This window comes from Helianthus annuus, chromosome 13 (genome assembly GCF_002127325.2).
Source record: "Helianthus annuus cultivar XRQ/B chromosome 13, HanXRQr2.0-SUNRISE, whole genome shotgun sequence".
In the NCBI taxonomy this organism is placed as follows: domain Eukaryota; kingdom Viridiplantae; phylum Streptophyta; class Magnoliopsida; order Asterales; family Asteraceae; genus Helianthus; species Helianthus annuus.
Genome location: NC_035445.2, coordinates 126,123,455 through 126,148,721, shown reverse-complemented (window position 1 = coordinate 126,148,721; position 25,267 = coordinate 126,123,455). Strand labels below are relative to the sequence as shown.

The 25,267-nt window shown below is 42.4% G+C and overlaps 1 protein-coding gene across 1 annotated transcript; it reads right to left on the bottom strand.

The window, feature by feature from the left end:
• Nucleotides 1-18,453: 18,453 nt before the first annotated feature.
• Nucleotides 18,454-19,491, bottom strand: LOC110901668. The gene is made up of 2 exons (XM_022148477.1): nucleotides 18,867-19,491; nucleotides 18,454-18,758 (listed from the first exon to the last, which is right to left on the bottom strand). Exons 1-2 carry the CDS (start codon nucleotides 19,489-19,491, stop codon nucleotides 18,454-18,456), a joined length of 930 nt encoding a protein of 309 aa, XP_022004169.1.
• Nucleotides 19,492-25,267: the final 5,776 nt, after the last annotated feature.

Sequence of the window (25,267 nt, the reverse complement as noted above, 5' to 3'; positions counted from 1 at the left end):
GTGACAAGTTCTAAACTACACGTGACATCCGGCTCACTCCTAATCCAAAATGAACAAACATATAACAATTTTAAGGCTCAAATATGCTCACATACGGAAGGAATGGGTAAAAGCGTGAAAATTAACATGCAAGTCATTCTTTGTTTGTCACGTTTTCTAGTTATCTTTTTCAAAATTTATTTGGCTTGTCGGGTTTTTATCATATCTGAACCTTTCTAAAACAACTAACACGTTTATTTGCTAAAAATATATACAATTTACTGATTTTTTTTGTTTTTTTTGTTTTTTTAATATATAGAAGACAAACAAAGTCAAAGTCAAAGTCAAAATGTTAAACCCCTTCCCCACACTTGAACTTCGCATTGTCCCTAATGCGAAACCCGAAATATAGAGAAAAAGGAGAATAACACTCCCTTGAAGATGATTTAGATGAAACGAGTCTCCAAAGCTGCTTCCGTGGTGTGCTCCGGTCCAAGACGTGCTCCAAAATTTGTTCAAATGTAACAAAGCAAAGCAAAACAGACGGCAGAAACAATCTAAACGCAAACAAACCATAATTTACATAAATAGAAAGCATACCAAATATCCATACAAGCAAAGGAAATAAAACATAATGTCTGAAAAATAAAGATACATAACCGCGGGTGTTTGAAATGAAAACCAATATAAACACCCGAAAACATACTACTAACACCATCACCACCAGCTTAGAACACCCACTACTCCTCGTCATCCGCACCTCCTCCTGTGCCGGATGGGCCAGCCCCGCTGTAATCACCTGGGTTCCCGAATGGGAACTGTGGGGGCTCGCCAAAGTAATTCGGGTAGGCGTTCGGAAGCCCCCCAAATATGTACGAGAATCCTGCATGCACCTCCTGGTGCATGAACTCCTGGTTCGCCCACATCGCCTCTTGATTGGCCCTCAGCTGATCTTGATTTGCTCTTATCTGCTCTATATAATTAATCCTTTGCTGCTCCTGGCTAATTTGCATCTGCTGAAACTGACCATAAAACTCTGGATAGGAGGGAATGCCAGGAGGCCAGTGCTCGTAATGTGGGGAGTGATGCTGCTGTGGTGAGTGTGGTGGCGTGTGATGCTGCTCCTCATGCTGCACATGCTGCTCCTCCATAACCTCATCCTCATTCTCGCCTGGGAGTGGAGGCAACGGGTCCTAGACCTCGTTGTTGAGCCCCTTCAACCTATCCCCATGATCTGTCTCTGCTATAAGCCCTATCGCTTTCAGAGAACGGATGTCAACATACAAACCCTCGGTTACCAAAGTAAGACCCTGAACCACCTCATCAGTCATCATGCCCACGCCGTAAGCGATTTGGGTCACATACTGACCACCATGTATCTGACTGCTGGTGGTTCTGCCCGAATTGTGCACAAAGTAATCAGCCATCCGTGCGGCCAGGTTGATGTGTACCCCCTCCGCTAGCGCATAAAGAAATATAAGATCTGGTGTGGGACAGTTTCCCAAACTGTCCATGCGCCCAGCTATGGTATGGCGGAAGATGTGGTGCATAACTCTGTGAAAAGGGTCTCGTAACCTTTAAGCCCTTGGACATCCGAGGATCATATGGGTCGCCAACTGTAATTCGCGCCCAAAACTCACCCCGCTCTTCTTCGCTGGGGAAGGTAAACTAATCTGTAAAGAACTCGGAATTCATATCCTTATCGGTGTAGATGCCGAGTCTTCGACACAACCTTCCCACTGTCCAACTATGCCAACGACCGCCTAATCTAAAATTTACCCGTTTCTTGTAGCGGAAGTTAGGATCTTTACTCGCTTTTGGCTTGTCGTACGAGTAGGTAGCGAAGAATTCTTGCGTAAGCTCTCGATAGATCGGCTGGTCAATGTTGACCAACCGTGCAAGCGGAATTGTTAACATGTTTTCGAGACGGTCGCGTTGATTTACTTCAGTCATAACATCCCAGTCCAACCTTCTAGGGATGCCAAACTGGCCCCGCCTTTGCCACAATGCGTTGAGTTTCGGAATGCAAAGACTTTCCCTCGCGTCGTCTTCATTGAATTGTAGGAAGGGATGGTCCATCGTGCGAAAGGATCTGAGAAACCGTGCGAAAAATGGTGCGATTTGGTGAAAGATCGGTCTGGAAGGGCTAGTGCAGCTTAGGGTTCGCGTTGTGAGTGGGGGCTGCAGATGAGGGCTTTTATACTGCACAAATGACCAAACTGCCCTTGGCCTGTCGCACGGTCGTGCGTCTCTGACAAGTGCTAACCCTGGCACGCTGATATCGGTATTGCACTGGGGGTGCGTGTCACACCCCCAAAATACCACCTAGGGAGTGTCCCTGATAGGCGTGTGACGTACCAGCAATGAGCCACTAATTACATAGAACACATACATGTTTCTAAAATAAAGTTCTTGATTATTAATAAAACATCATCCAAGTTCAAAAGAAAACCAAAGTATTCAGCGGAAGCAAAACCAAACGAGGTTAAATAGTTTAAAACCAATATAAAGTATCAACAAATCAGAACACAAATCCCTCCAATCGACCCATGAGACTCCAGCTACTCCAGACAGCAAGTTCCAATGTAAACAGCTAACGACCTACAAGCATGCAAACAAGTGTGTCAGACTACGCTGGTGAGTTCAAGGTTTTGTTACCGAGTTTAGTTTATCAGATGTATATACAAAACAGTTTATCAATTTGATTTGATGTTGTTATTAACTCGATTACCGAAATGGCTACAAGATGTGTTTGCCCAACCCCAATGTCTCCATCAAAACATTGGTCATGCTTTAAGGAAATTAGTTCACGCTCGACCTCCCTGAGACGGTGTGAGGGTGCCAAACCTAATAGCGCTATCAACTAATAACCTCGTTGCCTTCCCGGCAACTGTCAGTAAATGTAAGGGGTCTTATATGATAGAAACTGAGTAATAACCAACATCCCAATAACCTGCATTCCCCCTGGAACGTTACCCAATATCCCTTCCCGGGATGCATGCTTGGAAAAGAGCAGTGAACTCACCTTAGATTTGCTCGGTAAGATTAATTACTTTGTTTATCAGTTCATCCCAATCCTAGTATGGTTTCACTTCCAGTTAGTTACTTACACACATAGATCACATACCTTTATTATGTAAGTACAAACAAGCTTGGCACGTATTATTGATGTGCTAAAAGTGGTCTAATTAAACTAACTAATTTTAACCCTAAATTAGGCACTCTAAGTTTTAAATTTATAAAAACAGACTCTCTAAAACCTAGACCACACCACCGGCAAGTGTACCGGTCAATGTAGTATAGCCTAAGTAAGTCCGAGTATCGAACCCACGAGACTCCCTGATTACGCTAATTAGACTCTATCTAGACCTAGACTGACACGGACTCTAACTGTTGATTGGGGGGGTTACTGAAAATCTAAGGAAATCTATTGAACTAAATTATTAAACTAAATATTAAACTAGAACTAAGCTAATACGAAAGAAGACAAAGGCTTTTCTTATATGGAGAGCGAGACCACCTAGACAAGAATCCTGGATTACTTTTAAATAATTACCGATTAAGTTAAATGCATGAATTATGGAACCGGGATCTTAAAGTACTAAACCTATTAAGAGCCAACTAAGCCCCTCGACCCTTCTCAAGGAGAAACCTGTGGAACTACCTAGGCTGTTAATCCTACCGGTTATTAGACGCCTTTCCAGTTGTCTAATTATTGTGTAAGTACCCTAATGTTGACCTACTCTTTTCCAATCATAGATCTAGGGTAGTTTGAATTAATTAACTTGACTTGATAGACTAATAAAACCGACAGGTCAACTAAGACACGACCTTTTCCAAGGACTATCTAAAGCAATTCGCCGGGTAAGACCTACCAATAGCCCCTCACTTTCCAGGTATTAGGACTAGCAGAACACTAAAACCTAGCAAATTACTGACAATTACTTCTAAGGTTATCTGCGCAGTTTCACCCTAAAGAGTTAAGATTTCTTACGTGATATAGACACTCACCAAAATCCTAAACCTTAATATGACTCTATGTTGTGATGTAGACCGTCACTAAGAATCATACGAAGCAAATGACAATAATAAACCAAGTTAAAGTACGCATGTGCATCAAATCAATAAAACAAACTCTTTACTAAGCACAATCAACCCATAATATTCATGCAAATAACGAAAAAGGTAAAAACTTCATATTAATCCATTCATCTAAGTCTAGGTGGCATAAAAGTTTAGCCAAGCATGTTCATAAACGAAAACAAATCAAAGAAGTTCAACAAAGAATTCATTGAATAAAAATAAGAAACCAGAAAATAAAAGAAATCTAAAGGTAGAACCCGCAAATTCTTTGTTCTCTAAGCTTCCCACTTGTCTCCACAGATTCCTGGCCTTCGAAAGATGCTTCACAATAGATGGCTTCCCCTTCCGTCCGTCTCTGATCTGATCGATGATGTCTCTCTCCGTGCGGCTGATGTGTGGTCGTCTATATCTCTTTGCCGTCTGATCTTGGTTAAATATATGGCAGCCTCCTTTTCTCTTTTAATTTGCGTCCACCTTGGCCCAATGTAGATTCTGCCAAGCCCACTAAGTTTCATCCAAAAGGTATATGGTCGTTCCCAATCCTAGTCATTCACGCCCAAGATGTTTCTTTTCGGCCCAATAGTAATCCTCCTTTTATGTTAGTAACCGGCCACCTCCTTCTACAATATTGATAATAATAACAACAGTAGCCTCCAGTCATAATAATATGGTCATCCTTATTTGTTGCTATTCGTGTCTTTCTCAAAAATAGAATAAGCTTGGCACACTAATAGAATATTTTCGTATATGAAACAGAGATAGTGGCCTTGACCCACTCACTGAAAATAGCTGCAATTTTTATTCGGTCCCTGGCACTCCACTCTGCCCAACTGACTGGTCATTTCCATATTACTCGCTTTTGCTCCATTTGCACCAGGACCTAGGAAAACACAAAACAATATAATATAATACTAAAACTAAATAAAAACAAATAAAAACTATACAATAATTATACAATTGACACGGGACAAATATGTGTATTTTACCCGACATCAATTATCACACGAGTTATAGCAAGTATTCAAGTTATATATACACCCGACACATAGCAAATAATAATCACATTATCACTTAGCACGTACGGTCCACCAAAGCTTCGACCCATATTCAGTTTGTAACTCTAATACATGTACAGCCACCTAGAACCAATTACCTAATTACATTACATATGTAATATAGGTCAAGCAATATTCAAAAATTATTCACCTTGTCAGTATTAAACTACCAACCCAATTGCACGATTCCTAGGACACCCGTTCACTATACCCGGCCCAACCATACAAGGCCCAAACCAAATCAGACTAGACTATATGTGCTCTCAAACCTGGCCGGCCCAATACACCATGTGGCTGATTGGAACTCTTGCATTTTGATACCCCTATCCAACCCAACCTAACACCCGGCCCAACACTCCAGGCGTATCCGGGTGTGCGGCCTACCTTAAAATTGTAGCCCAGTAGACATGAAGGCCCATTCATGTATAAAAATAGTACTTTCTGTGAATTAATTTTTAGTACAAAAATTGTAACCTTTTTGTTTGTGTGACCCATTGTTACGGTCCAGCAGGCCCCAACCACTAGCCCAACCCAACAAGCTTCTATGATCCATACAAGGCCCAAAAGGGATGTTAAGAAGCCCAGCAAATTCATGAATTGAGCTCCATGCTTCCACAGCACCACGTTTCATTAATTTAGTTAACTGCATGTTTGTTTTGTTGCACGTTTGAATTTAGTCAATTGCATGATAGGTTAGTTATCGCATGATAGGAAGTAGTGGCATTAAATAAGGAATATGGGTGTTGAACCCACCTTCCCTGCACGTTTATAATTCTTGTTTGCTTTGAGTTTTAGAAAAAATATCCAGAAAATTGTTCCAAAAATCCTTGCCTTCTCTCTATTGTTCTTAGGAGTGTTTGCCTACTAGAAAAGGCTACATCATTTGGTGCTTTCATTCACGAATCACCTCCACCATGCCGCCGCGTCGCGATCCAACTGGTTCCGATGATTTTCCCCCATCCATCACAGATCAACTTAGCCAACTAATTCAGATCACCACCACGGCCGCTACCACCGCTGCCTCCACTCAATCCGATCTCCGAACACAGTTAGCCGCCCTCGTTCAAGCTACAACCAACCTCAACGCCAAACTTGATACCCAAACCGAAACCACCGCTCGTAGTGTTTGCCTACTAGAAAAGGCTACATCACCCATCATGCTACTCGGCCCAATAAATCCAACCCATCCGTCCCTTATAGCCGTGTACAGCCCACTATTATCAATGTTAATAAAATTATAGATCATCATAACCCTTACATTGTTCCCTCCGTTCAATAGCTAAATTTCATGTGTCAATCACAAAAGTTATAAACACATGTACTACCCTCTAATAACTGTGCACAAAACACAAAGTCATGTAGATAAGATCTGAATACTTTAACCATTCTGACATCTTGATTAGAAGGTGCACATGTTTTGATGAGACCAACACTACACATGTACAAGAGCCGCCACTTCTACATCAAGTTTAGTAAGTATTAATTTATTACCTTCAATCAAATCACATTAATATCCATCCTTTTCTTGGCTGATTTCATGCACATACCAGGAAGTCAAAAGTCACAAGTCTTACTATTACTACATCATACATGTGAAAACTTCACCTACTTACACCAATATCGAAACTCATCAATTATTACAACCCTATACTAAGTCAGTTAACCCACATATGAATTCTTGAACACCCATCGGTCCAATGATCATTTAACACACATATGTATTCAGTCCAATCATCATGCGATTCAATGGTAACATGTATTTGAACATTATGGCAGCTTTATTAATAATTTGAGAGATACCCAGCAAGGTTTATCATAATATGAACCTAGACGACATAGTTTATCATGCAAGAACGTGATTCACAATTGCACAAGTTCCATACGTTTATCACATAACAAGATCACACCAATAAACAATTAACATAACAGTGAATTACTAACCTACGGCTGGCTTAAACAGGATGATGTCCTCGATGGTGGGGGTCTACTGTTCGTCGAACGTCCAAGGGAATGGTAGGGGTTTCTGTTGGGGTATTTAATAATCAACAACCTAATCCTACTCTAATTAATAGAGATTTGGGGTGGTTATTCCTTTAACCGAACTGGGCTCACAACAATACAAGTGGGCTGCCAATTTACATATTACGTAAAAATGAATGGGATATTGCTAATTAATGAGATCCTTTATTTTCGTAGGTGAATCTATCTAATAGGTTTGAATTGTATATTTCTAATATATATTATTGTATACTTCTAATATATATTAGATTTTGCATCATGAATTAATATGGTGTTATAATGCTTCTGACGGACCAATATTCACCCTTCTAGTAAGTGAATATATATCTAGTAGGTTAAGCATATGTTGTAAGGAACTGAAGCATATTTAGCCCAAATACAATCTAATGTTAACCAGTTCCATTCTACCACAAAACGTTCAGCACAAGAAAAGGAATGATAACGGAAGATTTGGATCACAAGGTTAAACGGCACTGACCTCGAATGTTCGGGTTGTCACATCATCCCCAACTTGAAAGAAATTTCGTCCCGAAATTTGACAAGTAAGCACGAAAGAGTGAAACGAGAAATCAAGATTGTTGCGAATTTCCCTCAGGTGCCACATCATCCCCAACTTGAAGAGGAATTTCGTCCCGAAATTCACTAGTTGCATTAGTCTCAGGTTCACCAGGCTTGGACTTGTTCTTTGGGAATAAATGTGGGTACTTGAGCTTCATCTGGTCCTCGCGTTCCCACGTGAACTCCGGTCCACGTCTTGAGTTAAAACGAACTCTCACAATCGGAATACGACTATGTTTATGTACCTTGACCTCCCGATCCATGATCTCTATAGGCTCTTCGACAAACTACAACTTGTCATCGATCTTCAGCTCTTGAAATGGCACAACCAGTGTCTCATCAGACAGACACTTCTTCAACTGCGAAACGTGAAAGACATCGTGAACGTTACCCAACTCAGCAGGTAACTCAAGTTTGTAGGCCACCTTACCGATACGCTCCAAGATTTTAAATGGCCCAACGTAACGTGGATTAAGCTTGCCGCGCTTCCCGAAGCGTACAACACCCTTCCACGGTGACACTTTCAACATAACACGATCACCCACTTCAAACTCTAACGGTTTCCTACGCTTGTCAGCGTAGCTTTTCTGACGATCACGCGCTGCTGCCATACGATTCCTGATCTGAACAATCATTTCTGAAGTTTCAAGTACAAGCTCGGGGCCTGTGATCTGGCTATCACCCACCTCAGCCCAACAGAGAGGAGAACGACATTTCCGCCCGTACAATGCTTCGAATGGAGCTGCCTGAATACTAGTGTGGTAGCTGTTGTTGTAGGAGAACTCTATCAACGGCAGATGTTTCTCCCAGCTCTTGCCAAAGTCAATAACACATGCCCGCAGCATGTCCTCAAGCGTCTGAATGGTGCGCTCACTCTGACCATCCGTCTGTGGGTGATAAGCGGTACTCATATCGAGTTGTGAACCGAACGATTTATGCATTGACTGCCACAATTCAGAAGTGAAACGCGGATCTCGATCTGAAATGATAGAAGTTGGCACCCCATGCCTAGAAACCACCTCCTTAAGATAAACTGCCGCCAGCTGTGAAAATTTATCCGTTTCCTTGATTGCCAGAAAATGCGCTGACTTCGTGAGACGATCAACAATCACCCAAATAGTATCGTTTCCAGCCTGAGTTCTTGGTAACCCGGTAACGAAATCCATGGCGATCTGCTCCCACTTCCACGTGGGTATCTTTGGCTGCTGAAGAAGACCCGAGGGCTTCTGATGCTCGACTTTGACTTTAGCACAAGTCAAGCATTTACTCACGTATGTGGCGATGATAGCTTTCATGTTCGGCCACCAATACAAAACTTTAAGGTCCTGATACATCTTATCCGATCCCGGATGAATAGAGTATCGTGACTTGTGCGCTTCATCCATCACAAGTTCTCTGAGATCACCAAACAGAGGAACCCATACTCTTTCCATAATATAGTAGATGCCATCAGATCTCTGCTCGAGCTGCTTTTTCATACCTCGCAAACCCTCAGCTTCAATGTTTTCTTCCTTTAATGCCTCAGTCTGAGCCATACGAATCTTATCAGGAAGGTTTGAATGAATAGTGAGTTGCAATGCGCGAACCCGTTTAGGCTTCACCTCCTTTCGACTAAGTGCATCAGCTACTACATTAGCTTTACCCGGATGATACTTGATAGCACACTCATAATCGTTCAAAAGCTCTATCCAACGCCGTTGCCGCATGTTCAAATCCTTCTGGTCGAAGATATGCTGAAGGCTTCTGTGATCGGTGTAGATGGTGCATTTGGTACCGTACAGATAGTGCCTCCAGATCTTCCACGCGAAAACCACAGCTCCTAACTCCAAGTCGTGAGTCGTATAATTCTTCTCGTGTACCTTCAACTGTCGAGAAGCATATGCTATCACTTTGCCGCGCTGCATCAACACACAACCGAGACCCTGAATCGATGCATCACAATAAACCACAAAATCTTCCGTACCCTCTGGTAGAGACAAGATCGGTGCGCTGCACAATTTCTGCTTCAAAAGTTGGAAAGCATCCTCCTGCTTCGCTCCCCAAGAATAAACTACGTTCTTTTGCGTCAAGGAGGTAAGAGGTTGAGCGATCTTTGAGAAATCCTAAATGAACCGACGATAGTACCCTGCAAGACCAAGAAATTGTCGCACCTTTGAAGGATTCTTCGGTGCCGCCCAATTCCTAATAGCATCGATCTTAGCAGGATCCACGTGTATACCCTTTTCGTTAACAATATGCCCCAGGAAGTGTACCTCTCGAATCCAGAAGTCACACTTAGAAAACTTCGCGTAAAGTTGCTCCTTCCTCAGGAGCTCCAAGATAAGACGTAGATGTCGCTCATGGTCCTCCTCGTTCTTGGAATAAATCAAGATGTCGTCGATGAAAACAATAACAAAGTCGTCGAGATACGGTTTGCACACGCGGTTCATGAGATCCATGAAGACCGCTGGCGCATTAGTCATCCCAAACGGCATAACCAAAAACTCGTAGTGGCCATACCGTGTTTGAAAAGCCGTCTTTGGAACATCCTCCTCCCTGACTCGTACCTGATGATAGCCCGACCTTAAGTCAATCTTGGAATAAAAACTCAACCCTTGCAGCTGGTCAAACAAGTCGTCAATGCGTGGTAAAGGGTAGCGATTTTTTATTGTCACCTTGTTGAGCTCACGATAATCTATGCACATCCGAAAGGACCCATCCTTCTTCTTCACAAACAGTACTGGGGCTCCCCAAGGCGAAGAGCTAGGTCGGATAAAACCCCTAACCAACAGCTCTTGGAGTTGATTCGACAACTCCTGTAACTCTCCTGGCGCAAGGCGATAAGGAGCACGAGCAATCGGGGCTGCTCCTGGCGCGAGGTCGATCTGAAATTCCACCTGACGATGTGGAGGTAAACCAGGGAGTTCTTCAGGAAATACATCAGGAAATTCACGAACCACTGGAAGATCCTCGATCCTTCTCTCATCAGACTGCGAGTCAGTAACGAGAGCTAAAAGAGCAGGATAGCCCTTGCGTAAACACTTCTGAGCCTTCATGGTCGAGATAATACTAACAATGGCACCACTATGATGACCCTGAACCGATAAGGATTCTCCGCTAGGGAGAGGAATACGCACGATTTTCTCCTTGCAAAGAATTTCCGCCTAGTGCTTGGACAGCCAATCCATGCCAACGACTATGTCAAAACTTCCAAGAGTAACGGGGAGTAGGTCAATGTCGAACACTTGACCTATGAGATCGAGTTTACAACCAAACATAACATGAGAGGCCTCTATCGATTTACCATTAGCTAGTTCCACTATATGATTAGTGACAAGAGGTGTAGGACTCAATCCTAAACGACTACTGAACTCCAACGATACGTAACTGTAATCGGCACCAGAGTCGAATAAAACAGAAGCAAATATGTCGTTTATCGAAAACGTACCAGTCACTACGTTGCCATCATTCCTAGCTTCCTTAGCTCCAATAGTGAACACCCTCCCGTGTGCACCATTCCCTCCATTGCCCCCATTGTTGTTGTTCCTGTTGTTATTGTTCCCAGCATTGTTGTTGTTATTGGCATTCTGATTCAGCTGAGGGCAATCCCGCTTGAAGTGGCCCTCGTCCCCGCACTGGAAACAAACTTTCTTAACACCCTGATTCTGCTGTGGTTGTTGCCTTTGTTGTCGATGGTGCTGTTGGCTTTGCTGCTGCTGCTGCTTTGGCTGTGGGGCTCTACAGTCTTTGGCCTCATGGCCCACTTTCTCACATCTACGACAAGTTCGGAGGCACTGTCCATAGTGATGATAGCCACACTTGTTGCACTGTGGCTTCTTTCCAACATAGGACCCCTAATTCTGATTGCTGCCCTGGCCTTGATTAACTGAAGAAGACTGACTGAAACTGCGATTGTGGTTGTTATCGGACCTTTTCTGGGATTGACCTGCACTGGTTGCTTTATCGGTATCGTTCCACTTGCGTTTATTATCACTAGCAGGTGCGGTGGCTGTAGCAGTCGAAGTAGTAGCAGAAACACGTGGCGGCAAATTGTTACGTTCGAGCTCTTGGTCAGTAATCTTATGTGCTAGACGGACGATACGGGGCAGATTGTCTAGGTTTGCAGCAGTAACGTACCCCTTAACAGCTGGTGCTAAACCATTGAGATACAACTCGATTCGCCGGGGTGGGGGTCGAGACAGGTTAGGGCACAAGGTTGCTAAATCATTGGACCTCCTCGTGTATGCTTCAATCTCAGATCCTTCCATTTTCAGATTATAATACTCGTTCTCCAGTTTCTGAATCTCATCACGAGGACAATATTCCTCCCTCATCAACTCCTTAAAGTCATCCCAAGTGGTGGCATTCGCCATTTCGATACCCAACATCTGTACCTGGGCATTCCACCACGTCAGGGCACCATCCTCAAGCGTGCCCGTAGCATACTTCACTCTGTCCCCAGCAGGACAATTACACATCGCGAATACCGCCTCTGCCTTCTCAAACCATCGCAGGAGTCCTACAGCCCCTTTAGTCCCACTGAAAGTCTGTGGCTTGCAATCCATGAACATCTTGAACGTACAAACAGGTGGAGCAGGTGGATTATTTTGATTCGCAGGTTGACCTAAAACGAAAGAACGTACAACACACAGATAAGGTTCGAGTATATGACGCAAGGATAGAAAGTAATTAGTGTACATCGTACCAGCCTGATAAGCCGCTAGGGCTTCAGCTACACGAGTGTTGATTAAGTTGGTTAATTCGGCCTGCGTCATAGCAATGTGGCCACGTCCACCACCTCGGCCTCCTCCACGTCCACTCATGGTTCTATATATAAGAGAAGGGAACTATCTTAAGGGTCGAAATGAGGTAAAAGTCAAATTTCACATTAAAATCTACAACTATCAAGTTTTCACATAATAGGGTAGGATCCTTCTCACGTTTGTTAAGCCTCACTGAGACTTACATGCACCTCACGTTATTATTATGTGTGCACCCATAGTAATAAGGTAATTTGCATGCTCATCTCAGTGCCTCTTAACTTGCGCTAAAAGTTTCCCCCGCATTCAAATAGCCAACAGTGGGTAGTATAGGATTATGATTCACAAAATTCAAAGAGTAGTGTCACACTATCAAGTCACCATAGTAGCTAATATATCGTTTCATTCAAACTATAAGTGTATGACTACTAAACAAGTAATGCATGAAGTAATTAGAAGACGAACCTTGCAATCTGGAGCTGAGTGTCATGGTCGATTTTCGAAGTTGTTCGGTTATAGTCTGGTTTTGTAAAAACGTTTTAAAACCAAGTTCACTATAACCAGTGGCTCTGATACCAAACTGTCACACCCCCAAAATACCACCTAGGGAGTGTCCCTGATAGGCGTGTGACGTACCAGCAATGAGCCACTAATTACATAGAACACATACATGTTTCTAAAATAAAGTTCTTGATTATTAATAAAACATCATGCAAGTTCAAAAGAAAACCAAAGTATTCAGCGGAAGCAAAACCAAACGAGGTTAAATAGTTTAAAACCAATATAAAGTATCAACAAATCAGAACACAAATCCCTCTAATCGACCCATGAGACTCCAGCTACTCCAGACAGCAAGTTCCAATGTAAACAGCTAACGACCTACAAGCATGCAAACAAGTGTGTCAGACTACGCTGGTGAGTTCAAGGTTTTGTTACCGAGTTTAGTTTATCAGATGTATATACAAAACAGTTTATCAATTTGATTTGATGTTGTTATTAACTCGATTACCGAAATGGCTACAAGATGTGTAGCCCAACCCCAATGTCTCTATCAAAACATTGGTCATGCTTTAAGGAAATTAGTTCACGCCCGACCTCCCTGAGACGGTGTGAGGGTGCCAAACCTAATAGCGCTATCAACTAATAACCTCGTTGCCTTCCCGGCAACTGTCGGTAGATGTAAGGGGTCTTATATGATAGAAACTGAGTAATAACCAACATCCCAATAACCTGCATTCCCCCTGGAACGTTACCCAATATCCCTTCCCGGGATGCATGCTTGGAAAAGTGCAGTGAACTCACCTTAGATTTGCTCGGTAAGATTAATTACTTTGTTTATCAGTTGATCCTCCCAATCCTAGTATGGTTTCAGTTCCAGTCAGTTACTTACACACATAGATCACATACCTTTATTATGCAAGTACAAACAAGCTTGGCACGTATTATCACACGAGTTATAGCAAGTATTCAAGTTATATATACACCCGACACATAGTAAATAATAATCACATTATCACTTAGCACGTACGGTCCACCAAAGCTTCGACCCATATTCAGTTTGTAACTCTAATACATGTACAGCCACCTAGAACCAATTACCTAATTACATTACATATGTAATATAGGTCAAGCAATATTCAAAAATTATTCACCTTGTCAGTATTAAACTACCAACCCAATTGCACGATTCCTAGGACACCCGTTCACTATACCCCGCCCAACCATACAAGGCCCAAACCAAATCAGACTAGACTATATGTGCTCTCAAACCTGGCCGGCCCAATACACCATGTGGCTGATTGGAACTCTTGCATTTTGATACCCCTATCCAACCCAACCTAACACCCGGCCCAACACTCCAGGCTCATCCGGGTGTGCGGCCTACCTTAAAATTGTAGCCCAGTACACATGAAGGCCCATTCATGTATAAAAATATTACTTTATGTGAATTAATTTTTAGTACAAAAATTGTAACCTTTTTGTTTGTGTGACCCATCATGCTACTCGGCCCAATAAATCCAACCCATCCGTCCCTTATAGCCGTGTACAGCCCACTATTATCAATGTTAATAAAATTATAGATCATCATAACCCTTACATTGTTCCCTCCGTTCAATAGCTAAATTTCATGTGTCAATCACAAAAGTTATAAACACATGTACTACCCTCTAATAACTATGCACAAAACACAAGGTCATGTAGATAAGATCTGAATACTTTAACCATTCTGACATCTTGATTAGAAGGTGCACATGTTTTGATGAGACCAACAGTACACATATACAAGAGCCGCCACTTCTACATCAAGTTTAGTAAGCATTAATTTATTACCTTCAATCAAATCACATTAATATCCATCCTTTTCTTGGCTGATTTCATGCACATACCAGGAAGTCAAAAGTCACAAGTCTTACTATTACTACATCATACATGTGAAAACTTCACCTACTGACACCAATATCGAAACTCATCAATTATTACAACCCTATACTAAGTCAGTTAACCCACATATGAATTCTTGAACACCCATCGGTCCAATGATCATTTAACACACATATGTATTCAGTCCAATCATCATGCGATTCAATGGTAACATGTATTTAAACATTATGGCAGCTTTATTAATAATTTGAGAGATACCCAGCAAAGTTTATCATAATATGAACCTAGACGACATAGTTTATCATGCAAGAACGTGATTCACAATTGCACAAGTTCCATACGTTTATCACATAACAAGATCACACCAATAAACAATTAACATAACAGTGAATTACTAACCTACGGCTGGCTTAAACAGGATGATGTCCTCGATGGTGGGGGTCTACTGTTCGTCGAACGTCCAAGGGAATGGTAGGGGTTTCTGTTGGGGTATTTAATAATCAACAACCTAATCCTACTCTAATTAATACAGATTTGGGGCGGTTATTCCTTTAACCGAACTGGGCTCACAACAATACAAGTGGGCTGCCAATTTACATATTACGTAAAAATGAATGGGATATTGCTAATTAATGAGATCCTTTATTTTCGTAGGTGAATCTATCTAATAGGTTTGAATTGTATATTTTCTAATATATATTATTGTATACTTCTAATATATATTAGATTTTGCATCATGAATTAATATGGTGTTATAATGCTTCTGACGGACCAATATTCACCCTTCTAGTAAGTGAATATATATCTAGTAGGTTAAGCATATGTTGTAAGGAACTGAAGCATATTTAGCCCAAATACAATCTAATGTTAACCAGTTCCATTCTACCACAAAACGTTCAGCACAAGAAAAGGAATGATAACGGAAGATTTGGATCACAAGGTTAAACAAAAATGGCAAAAACAAAAATATGGACAATTTTACCCCTAAAGCGCCAAAGACGCTCTTGCTACATTTTTGATCCTCGAGTCAGTAGCGTAGACTCTCCTCCCCACACTTAAGCTGTATGCGGGGTGTGGAGCTCGATAACCTCCACCGCCGACTCGATCGGCCCTCCAACGTAAAGCTTCAAGCGATGCCCATTTACCTTGAAAATTACGTCGTCCGCGTTCTCAATCGCGATAGTCCCTTATGGAAATATCTCTTTTACCGTGTACGGACCCGTCCAACGCGAATGTAATTTTTCCGGAAATAAACGCAACCTCGAGTTGTAGAGTAATACAAGATCTCCCGCTTGGAATTGTTTGTGGTCCTTCAAGCGTTTATCATGCAATCTCTTGGTGCGTTCCTTGTATAACACGGAGTTTTCAAAAGTGTGTTGTCGAAGCTCTTCCAATTCATGAATCGGAAGAAACCGGGCTTCACCTCCGGTTTTTAAGTCCAGATTTGCGGTTTTTAGAGCCCAAATCGCTATGTGCTCCAACTCCACAGGTAAATGACATGCCTTTCCGTAAACAAGCCTAAAGGGAGTAGTCCCAATAGGCGTCTTGTAAGCCGTACGGAAAGCCCAAAGCACTTCATCCAGTTTATCCGACCAATCCTTGCGGTTTGCACCTACTGACCGCTCAAGGATCCTTTTTAACCCCCGGTTCGTGACCTCCACTTGCCCGCTTGTCTGTGGATGATAGGGCGTGGATAAACGGTGATGCACACCATAACGGGACAAAGCTCTCTCAAACTGAGTATTGCAAAAGTGTGTCCCTCTGTCACTGATCAGTGCCTTTGGTGCACCAAACCGGGCAAACAAACATTTAAAAAATTTCACGACTACCCTGGCATCATTGGTGGGCAAAGCTTGTGCCTCAGCCCACTTCGATACATAACCAACTGCAACCAAGATATATTTGTTTCCTCGTGAGGGGGGAAATGGTCCCATGAAGTCTATCAGCCAGATATCAAAGACTTCACAAACTTGAATCTAGTTTTGAGGCATTTCATCACGTGCCGATATGTTTGCTGCCCTCTGGCAGGCATCGCACGCTCTGACCCAATTCTGCGCATCACGAAATATTGTCGGCCAATAAAACCCAGAATCAAGCACCTTCTTGGCGGTGAAATTGGCACCATGGTGACCTCCGTTAGGTCCCTCGTGACAGTGGCGCAGAATGTCGGTCGCCTCCTTACCCGAAATGCATCTTCTTATCACCTGATCAGCACCAACCCTAAACAAGAAAGGGTCATCCCAAATGTAGTGCTTGATGTCTGAAAAGAATTTTCTCTTTTGTTGATGAGTCAACCCTTTAATCAGAATCCCGCAAGCAAGGTAGTTCGGCGAAGTCGGTGAACCATGGTGCCTCATCGCATATCTCAACACTCATCAACGACTTGTGTGGGAAATTGTCATTGACTGAATCCCAACGCGTGTCCTTGATGTCTCCATGCTCCAACCGAGATAGATGGTCAGCCGCTACATTCAATGCACCCTTTTTGTCTAGAATTTCGATATCAAACTCCTGCAGCAATAGGATCCATCTGATGAGACGCGTTTTAGCGTCCTGCTTGCTGAAAAGATATCTGATGGCTGCGTGATCAGTATACAAAATTTTTTTTGAAAGCACCAAATACGATCAAAATTTGTCAAATGCGAATACAAATGCCAAGAGCTCTTTTCTGTCGAGGTATAATTCTCTTGGGCGTCGTGAAGAGTCTTGCTCGCATAATAGATCGGATGAAAGTGCTTTTCGTCCAAGAACGGCCCTATTGCGAAATCGCTCACGTCGCACATAATTTCAAATGGCAGACTCCAGTCAGGCGCGACTAAAATAGGGGCCTTAATCAACTTTTGCTTGAGGAGGTCAAGAGCCCTCAAGCAGTCATCCCCAAAGATAAACGGAGCGTCCTTCTCCAACAGACAGGTCATGGGCCTAGCGATCTTTGAAAAGTCCTTGACGAATCGCCTGTAGAACCCCGCATGACCAAGAAAGCTCCGTATCGCTCTCACAGAGGCGGGCGGTGGAAGTCGTGAAATGATGTCAACTTTAGCTGGATCGACCTCCATACCAGCACGCGAAATCTTGTGTCCTAACACTATGCCCTCTCGTACCATGAAGTGGCACTTTTCCCAGTTTAGGACAAGATTCGTCTCCTCGCACCTCTTCAAGATCTTCTTCAAATTTTCAAGACACTGATCGAAGGAATCTCCAAACACTGAAAGGTAGTCGGTGCATTACACAACCCAAAAGGCATACGCCGTTAGGCGAATGTGCCAAAGGGGCAGGTAAAGGTAGTCTTCCCCTGATCCTCTAGAGCAATAGGAATATGAAAGTAGCCGGAAAACCCATCCCGAAAACAATAATACGACTTCCCCAACAGACGTTCCAACATCTGGTCGATGAATGGAAGCGGGAAGTGGTCCTTGCGGGTGGCATCATTAAGTTTGCGATAGTCGATGCAAACACGCCATCCTGTGACCGTCCGGGTTGGGATAAGCTCATTCCTATCATTTGTGACTACACTCATGCCTCCCTTTTTGGGCACTACCTGAACAGGACTAACCCAAACTGAGTCGGATATGGGGTAGATCAAACTGCATCCAGCAACTTAATCACCTCCTTTTTGACAACTTCTTGCATGTTTGGGTTCAATCGTCTTTGTGGCTGTGCACACGGCTTGTATTGATCCTCCATAAGAATTTTATGAGTACAGAAGGAAGGATTGATTCCTTTGATGTCCATGATTTTCCACGCGGTTGCTTTTTTATGAAGTCGTAAAACACTAAGCAGCTTGCTTTTTCCTCGTCCGTCAAAGATGATGAGATAATAACCGGCAGACGGCGCTCCTCGTCTAGAAATGCGTACTCCAAATGGGGCGGAAGCTCCTTAAGCTCCAAAGATGGTGGATCTTCAACCAAAGGCTTCGACTTTTCTGCATCCTCACGATCAATCTCTGTAAACCGATCCAGACTCTGGGAACCATCATCACCAATCTAATAGACTGGCTGCTCGAAATCGTGGCCTTCCTGCGTAATGCCATCTAGGTCCCCACACAACAGACGTGCCGAATCAATCTCCTCAATCGTGCCCTTGAAATGTGTGCTCACATACGTGTCGACAATGTCAACATAGTAAAGCGCATCATCCTGACTCTGTGGGTGCTGCATTGACCGCTTGATGTCAAAGGTCACATGCTCATCATTCACTCGGAGTGTAATCTGGCCCGCAGCTACATCTACAATGGTCCGGGCGATATTCAATAATGGACTTCCGAGAATCAAAGGCACCCTAGAGTCCTCATCCATATCCAGGATAACAAAATCCACGGGAAACAAAAACTTGTCAATCTTAACAATTATATTCTCTACAAACCCACGTGGATACTTGATAGAACGATCGGCAAGACGAATGCTCATGCGTGTAGGCGACGGCTCGCCTAGATCCAACTTTGTAAAAACCTTATAGGGCATAAGGTTTATACTCGCTCCCAAATCAACCAATGCATGGCTAACAGACATATTTCCAATCAAACAAGGAAGCGTGAAACTGCCAGGATCTCCTATTTTCGTGGGTAGACGATTTTGAAGAATGGCAGAGCAGCTTTCGTTCATCACCACACAGGACATATCCTCAAGCTTCTGCTTATTCGAAAGGATGTCCTTCAAGAACTTCACATACTTCGGCATCTGAGCCAGGGCTTTAACAAACGGTATGTTTATATGCAGTTGCTTAAACATTTCAAGGAACTTACCGTATCGTTCTTCGTTTTTCTATTTCTTCAGCCGTCCCGGGTATGGAACTGGAGGAGTGTAATCTTTGACTAGCTCCTGGACTTGTGCTGTACTTGTTGGGCGCAGCCTGGCTTGCACCTCGTCCGATGTATCAGTCGCGACCTTTTCAGTGATCGGTGGTGAGTCCGATATGCTGGGTCCTGTCGTCTTGCCACTCCTGGTCATCACCACATTTACATGCCCACGCGGATTTGGCTCCGTGTTGCCTAGAAGACCACCTGGGGGTCTCTCCGACATCATCTTCTCCAGCTGACCAACCTGGTTCTCGATATTCTGAATCGAGGCCTTCTAACTCCGCATTTCTCCCACATGAGCTAGAAAACGATCTTCGCTTTGTTGGTATCGTTTTTCAGCTAATTGATTCACACTCGTGGAGCTGCTAAGGAGCTGAGCCATCATATCCTCCATCTTAGAACCTAATTGAGGGGCTTGCTGCTTGGAACTACTCCCTGCACCCTGATTCTGGTACGAGTATGGACGTGGCTGGTAAGGTTGGTTGTACTGCTGGAATTGCTGACTGTGAGCCTTCTGCGGCGCTAGAGCGCGCTGGGTAAATCCTAACGGGTTCTGATTACCCGTATTCGCTCGCCATCCAAAATTTGGATGATTCCTCCATCCCGGGTTATATGTATTGCTGTATGGGTTGTTCTGTGGCCTCACCTGATTACTCACAAAATCTACCTCCTCTTGGCCCTCAAACATCACTCCATGAAAACATGCACCAGGCTCGTGTGACACTCCGCACTCTTCACATCCAGAACTAGCCTGCGCAGCTATCTGGGACTTATCAAACTTCGCTGAGAGAGCTGAGATTTGTGCAGTAATGGATGTGTAGTCGTCGACAGCGTGCACTCCTGGGTGGGAAGACGATGATGATGTCCGGCCTCTCTCTCCGTCTCGACGCGAACTAGACTTCAACGCAGCTTTTTCAATGATTGCATAGGCTTCATTTGGCGTCTTTGTTCCTAGGTCGCCTCCTGCATTAACATCTAATCTCTCCTGCGTGTCATAATTCAACCCTTGGTAAAAAGTCAAGACCAGCTGTCTTTTGGAGAAGCCATGGTGTGGAACATCAAGTAACAGATCTTTAAACTGCTCCCAGGTCGCGTGCAATGATTCTCCCTCATCTTGGCGAAAGGTCACAATCCGGTTTCTCAGCTTGGTTGTTTTCTCAGGCGGAAAGTATTTCTGCATGAATAACTCCGCCAGCTCATTCCAGGTCCGGATGGACCCAGCTGGAAGTGACATAAGCCAAGCTCTGGCTTTGTCCCGCAACGAGAATGGAAACAACCTCAACCGAACAGCATCCTCCGAAACATCTCTAATCTTGAATGTCGAACAAACTTCGAGGAAAACAGCTATGTGTCTTCCGGGATCTTCATGCTCGCGCCCCTCAAACTGCACCGAATTCTGCACCATATTTATAATACTAGATTTAATTTCAAAAGTAGGTGCATCTATAGTAGGTCTAATAATACTGGGCTCCAAGCCTGTTCCTCCGGGCTGATTTGATTCATTCAAAGGTCGCTCATCGTCCGCCATGATTGCGTCTCCTTCGTCCCCTGAGCCCTCGGCTTCAGCGGGTACCACCGGCTCCAGCTCACCAGCTGCGAGCAGCAGCCCAACCGCACGAGATCTCTCACGAAGACGTCTCCTCATATCACGTTCAGGTTCGTCTGACGGCTCAACAGGATCGGGGGCGGGGGTTGAGGACATCAACCTGCAAACGAAAATTTACACAATGAATATTTTATTATTATAATAATGCTGTTTTTTTTTTTTTTTTTTTTGCTGAAATGAAACAGAATTTTCATAAAAATGGGCTGGAAATTTTATAAAAATTCAAAAGCGGGCCCGAAATTTTATAAAAATCAAAACAAGCAAAGTAATCGAATCAGCTAATGTAAAAATAATTTTTCAAAGCCGAAAATTCAAAGAATAAATGTATAAAAAGTCCGAATTCGAACAAATAAATGTAATAAAAATTCACAAGAGTTTAAAAACAAGCCTAAAAGTGAATAAATTAAATTAAAAGCAAGAAATATTAACAAACAAATAAACGAATAAATGAATAGGAAAATATTCACAAATATTCACAAGTATGTACGCTGGTAAAATAATGACTCTGTTCGTTCCTAAATCTCGCCACATCCCCGGCAACGGTGCCAAAAACTTGACGTGTGCACGTATATACAGGTTTTCACAAAGAATATAACACACGATTCGGTATTAAATTTTTAAAAATGATTTATACTTCAACATTTAAAACGCACACGAAAGGGCAAGTGTACCCCGTCATATATGTAGTAAAGTATCGGTAAGAACCAAGTGTCAATCCAAGGATGTGGGTGGAGAAATAATACTAGACCTTTATCATTAAACTACCGGTGGGAAGATAAGTGAGTGATTTTCTAAAAACTAAAATAAGCATAAACAAATATTTATAAGAAGATAATAGACTCCAAATAAGAAAATAAATATATAGCTTTGCTTTATACACAACCAAAGTATATAAACTAAGTCGGTTTTGTCACTTGAAACATTTGGTCAATTTTCCATTTTCAAGACAATTAGTATCCCTTTCGGGAATCCTAACATGACAATCATTCGGAAAGCTTAAAGGATAAACACACTTTAACCACCTAAAATTGTTCTTTATCGTGCAATTGATAAATGTCTATGAAAATCCCCTAAAGATAAGTTAGTCATCCATTAAGAGTTTTCTAACCTCACTTAATCAAGGAAAGTGACACCGATAAACACAATGCAACCACTGAGACAAGCATAAACTAGATTAAATCACAACCGATTTCATTTTACAAATCTTGAACATAAATTCACCAAGATAGCAATTTTAGCCTAAATCACTAACTAAGCTAACAATTCAATATCAAGAATTCATAACAACACCATTTAACCCGTTAAGGCCCTTACGTGAGGGAAAGCTTTCTTGATTAACAATAATTACCCCTTATTAAACCACTAACCATTTCTAGTATCAGGATGCACACATTTTAACCAAGTTAAACTAGTCAACCAAGTTCAAAGTCTACTAATACATGATTAATTAAGCGTCTTCTTTCAAATATCTCAACTAACCGTATACTAATCATCCAAGATAATTAACTATAATCAAGAAATCAACATCGATAAACAAGGTTGCAAACTAATCATCAAAGATTAACATAGAAAATGCTTCTAAGTGTCATTATAAACATAATTAACATACTAATGGTTGTAATTAAGCAAGGGATTCTAGTGTTTTTGCCCGAAGGCTTACAATAATACATAATCATCAACCAGAATGCTTGAATTACAACAAAATCATGGAAAGATTCAAGAAATCAAACCATAAACAAGCACAAGATTGAGAATCCGGATGATAACGGAGCTAATCGGCACAATGTGGCTTGAATCTAGGTGAAAGCTAGTGCCTCCGGAGCCTGTGAATTCACCAAAAGAGCTCCCAAAAGTCCAGAGTTTTGAATAGAATGCTGCTGTCTATTTTTTATAACTTTTTCCGATCGCACGGTCGTGCCAATAAAGTGCACGACCTTTCACTTTTAAAATGCTGCAGAAGTGTGACATCATCAGATCTTGACCTGTCCTCGTAGTCGCACGACCGTTCCACGGGTCACACGAGCGTTCATACCCGATGATTGGTTGGCACGAGCTTCTGAACAGGCGTGCATCTCCAATATGGGGCTTTCTGTCAGAAGTGCACGGGAGTGCCTCAAGATGCACGGTCGTTCCACTCCGAGATAGGCTTGCACTCCTGATCGCATTGGCGTGCATTGCTGGGCAGGGCTCCGTTGTCGGATCCGCACGGTCGTTCCATTCATGGCACGGCCGTGCCAATTGCCCAGATCAGAATGTTCACAGAATCTTCGCAGCTTTGTCGTTTGGCCCGGAAAGTCCCCGTTTTCATCATCTTCTTGTTTAGCATGCTGTTTTAGGCCTGTAAACACAAATACACCCAATTAAGTATCCGATGCACGGTTTTACGGCCAAAAACACGTAAAATAGGGGTAAAATGGGGGAATAAAACATAGGTAATTTGGTGAATATCACCCCCATTGGCGATGAACTTGGTTGTATGAATCATTTCTCCAACAATTCGTCTAATTGTTTCTTCAGTTCCTACATTTCTTCTGGTGCTAACCGGTAACGTGCTTTGGCAATTGGTGCTGTTCCTGGCAGTAGGTGAATCCTGAGTTCAACTTCTCTATCTGGCGGTAGTCCTGGTAATTCTTCCGGAAAGACATCTGGAAACCGAGATACTACTGAAATATCTTTTAGTTCTTTTCCTTTAGTGTTAGTGATTATAGCAATCAAATACACTATAGATCCTTTTCTTATACAACTTGCTGTTTTCATCACAGAGATGAATTTTGTGGATCTAGATGGCTTATCTCCTTTAATTGTGATCTTTTCACCCCTTGGTGAATTTACTTGAATGGACTTTTGATCACATAAAATACTGGCTTTATTAGTTATTAACCAATCCATTCCTAATACAACATCAAATCCTGCTAGATTCATTGGGTAAAGGTTTGCAATAAACTTTTGATTTAAAAACTCTATTTTTGCTCCCTGTAAGATTTCAGAAATCCTAACGGTTTCTCCATTCGCTGTTTCTATTAGACATTCTTGTGGGAGTTTAGTTAAAGATTGATTTAGAAGTTTGCAAAACGAAGTATTAATAAAACTTTGGTTTGCACCAGAGTCAAATAATACTTTAGCAAAACATCATTAACTAAAAACGTACCGGCTATTACGTCTGGAATCATCTTAGCTTCATTTGCCGTCAGAACCAATGCTCTAGCATTTTTAGTGTTCTTGTTGCTCATGACTAGAACTAGTTTCGGACAATTTGGCTTGATGTGACCTTTTTCTCCACAGTTAAAACACAGTCCATTATTAGGCTTCCTCCTGTAATCTTCTTCCTTGTGTCATGATATCTTGCAGAAATTGCAGTAAGTGGAGCATTTTCCTGAATGTTTCTTCTTACAAGCCTTGTAGTACGGTGCAGAGGTAGAACCTACGTTCATACGGTTGGAATTACCGTAGCGGAATTCCTGGGTAAGCCTTTGGGCTAGGTTTCTCCTTTGGTCCTATTCTCGAGTACGCACTAATTGATCAGTCAAGGTGTTTGCTAATTCTACAGCTTCTTCTATGGTTTGAGGTCTAGCTGCCTTGACTACATGCCTAATATCCCCGATTAATCCCCAGATGTAACGGGAGATTAATACTGGTTTAGGTGATGCAAGGGTTGGTACTATTCTAGCATATTCAAAGAATGTAGTGGTATAACCCTTACTATCCACCCTGGTCATTCTAAGGTTCAGGAACTTATTCGCTATCTGTTCCTTTTCATTGGGAGGGCAGAATTTCCTTTCTACCATGTTCTTAAATTCTTCCCATTCCATATTGTAAACCCTATCACTTCCTCTAGACTAGAGGATAGTGGGCCACCATTCTAAGGCTGAGTTTTTAAACAGATTGGAAGCAAACATTATCTTATCCTTTTCCGCACATTTGCTTATTTTGAAGACAACCTCAGTCTTTTCTATCCAGCGTAGAGTTGCAATGGGTGCTTCATTGCCCGAGAATTCTATTGGTTTGTAGGACCAGAATTCTTTATAAGAACAACCATAAGGCATGGTTCTTC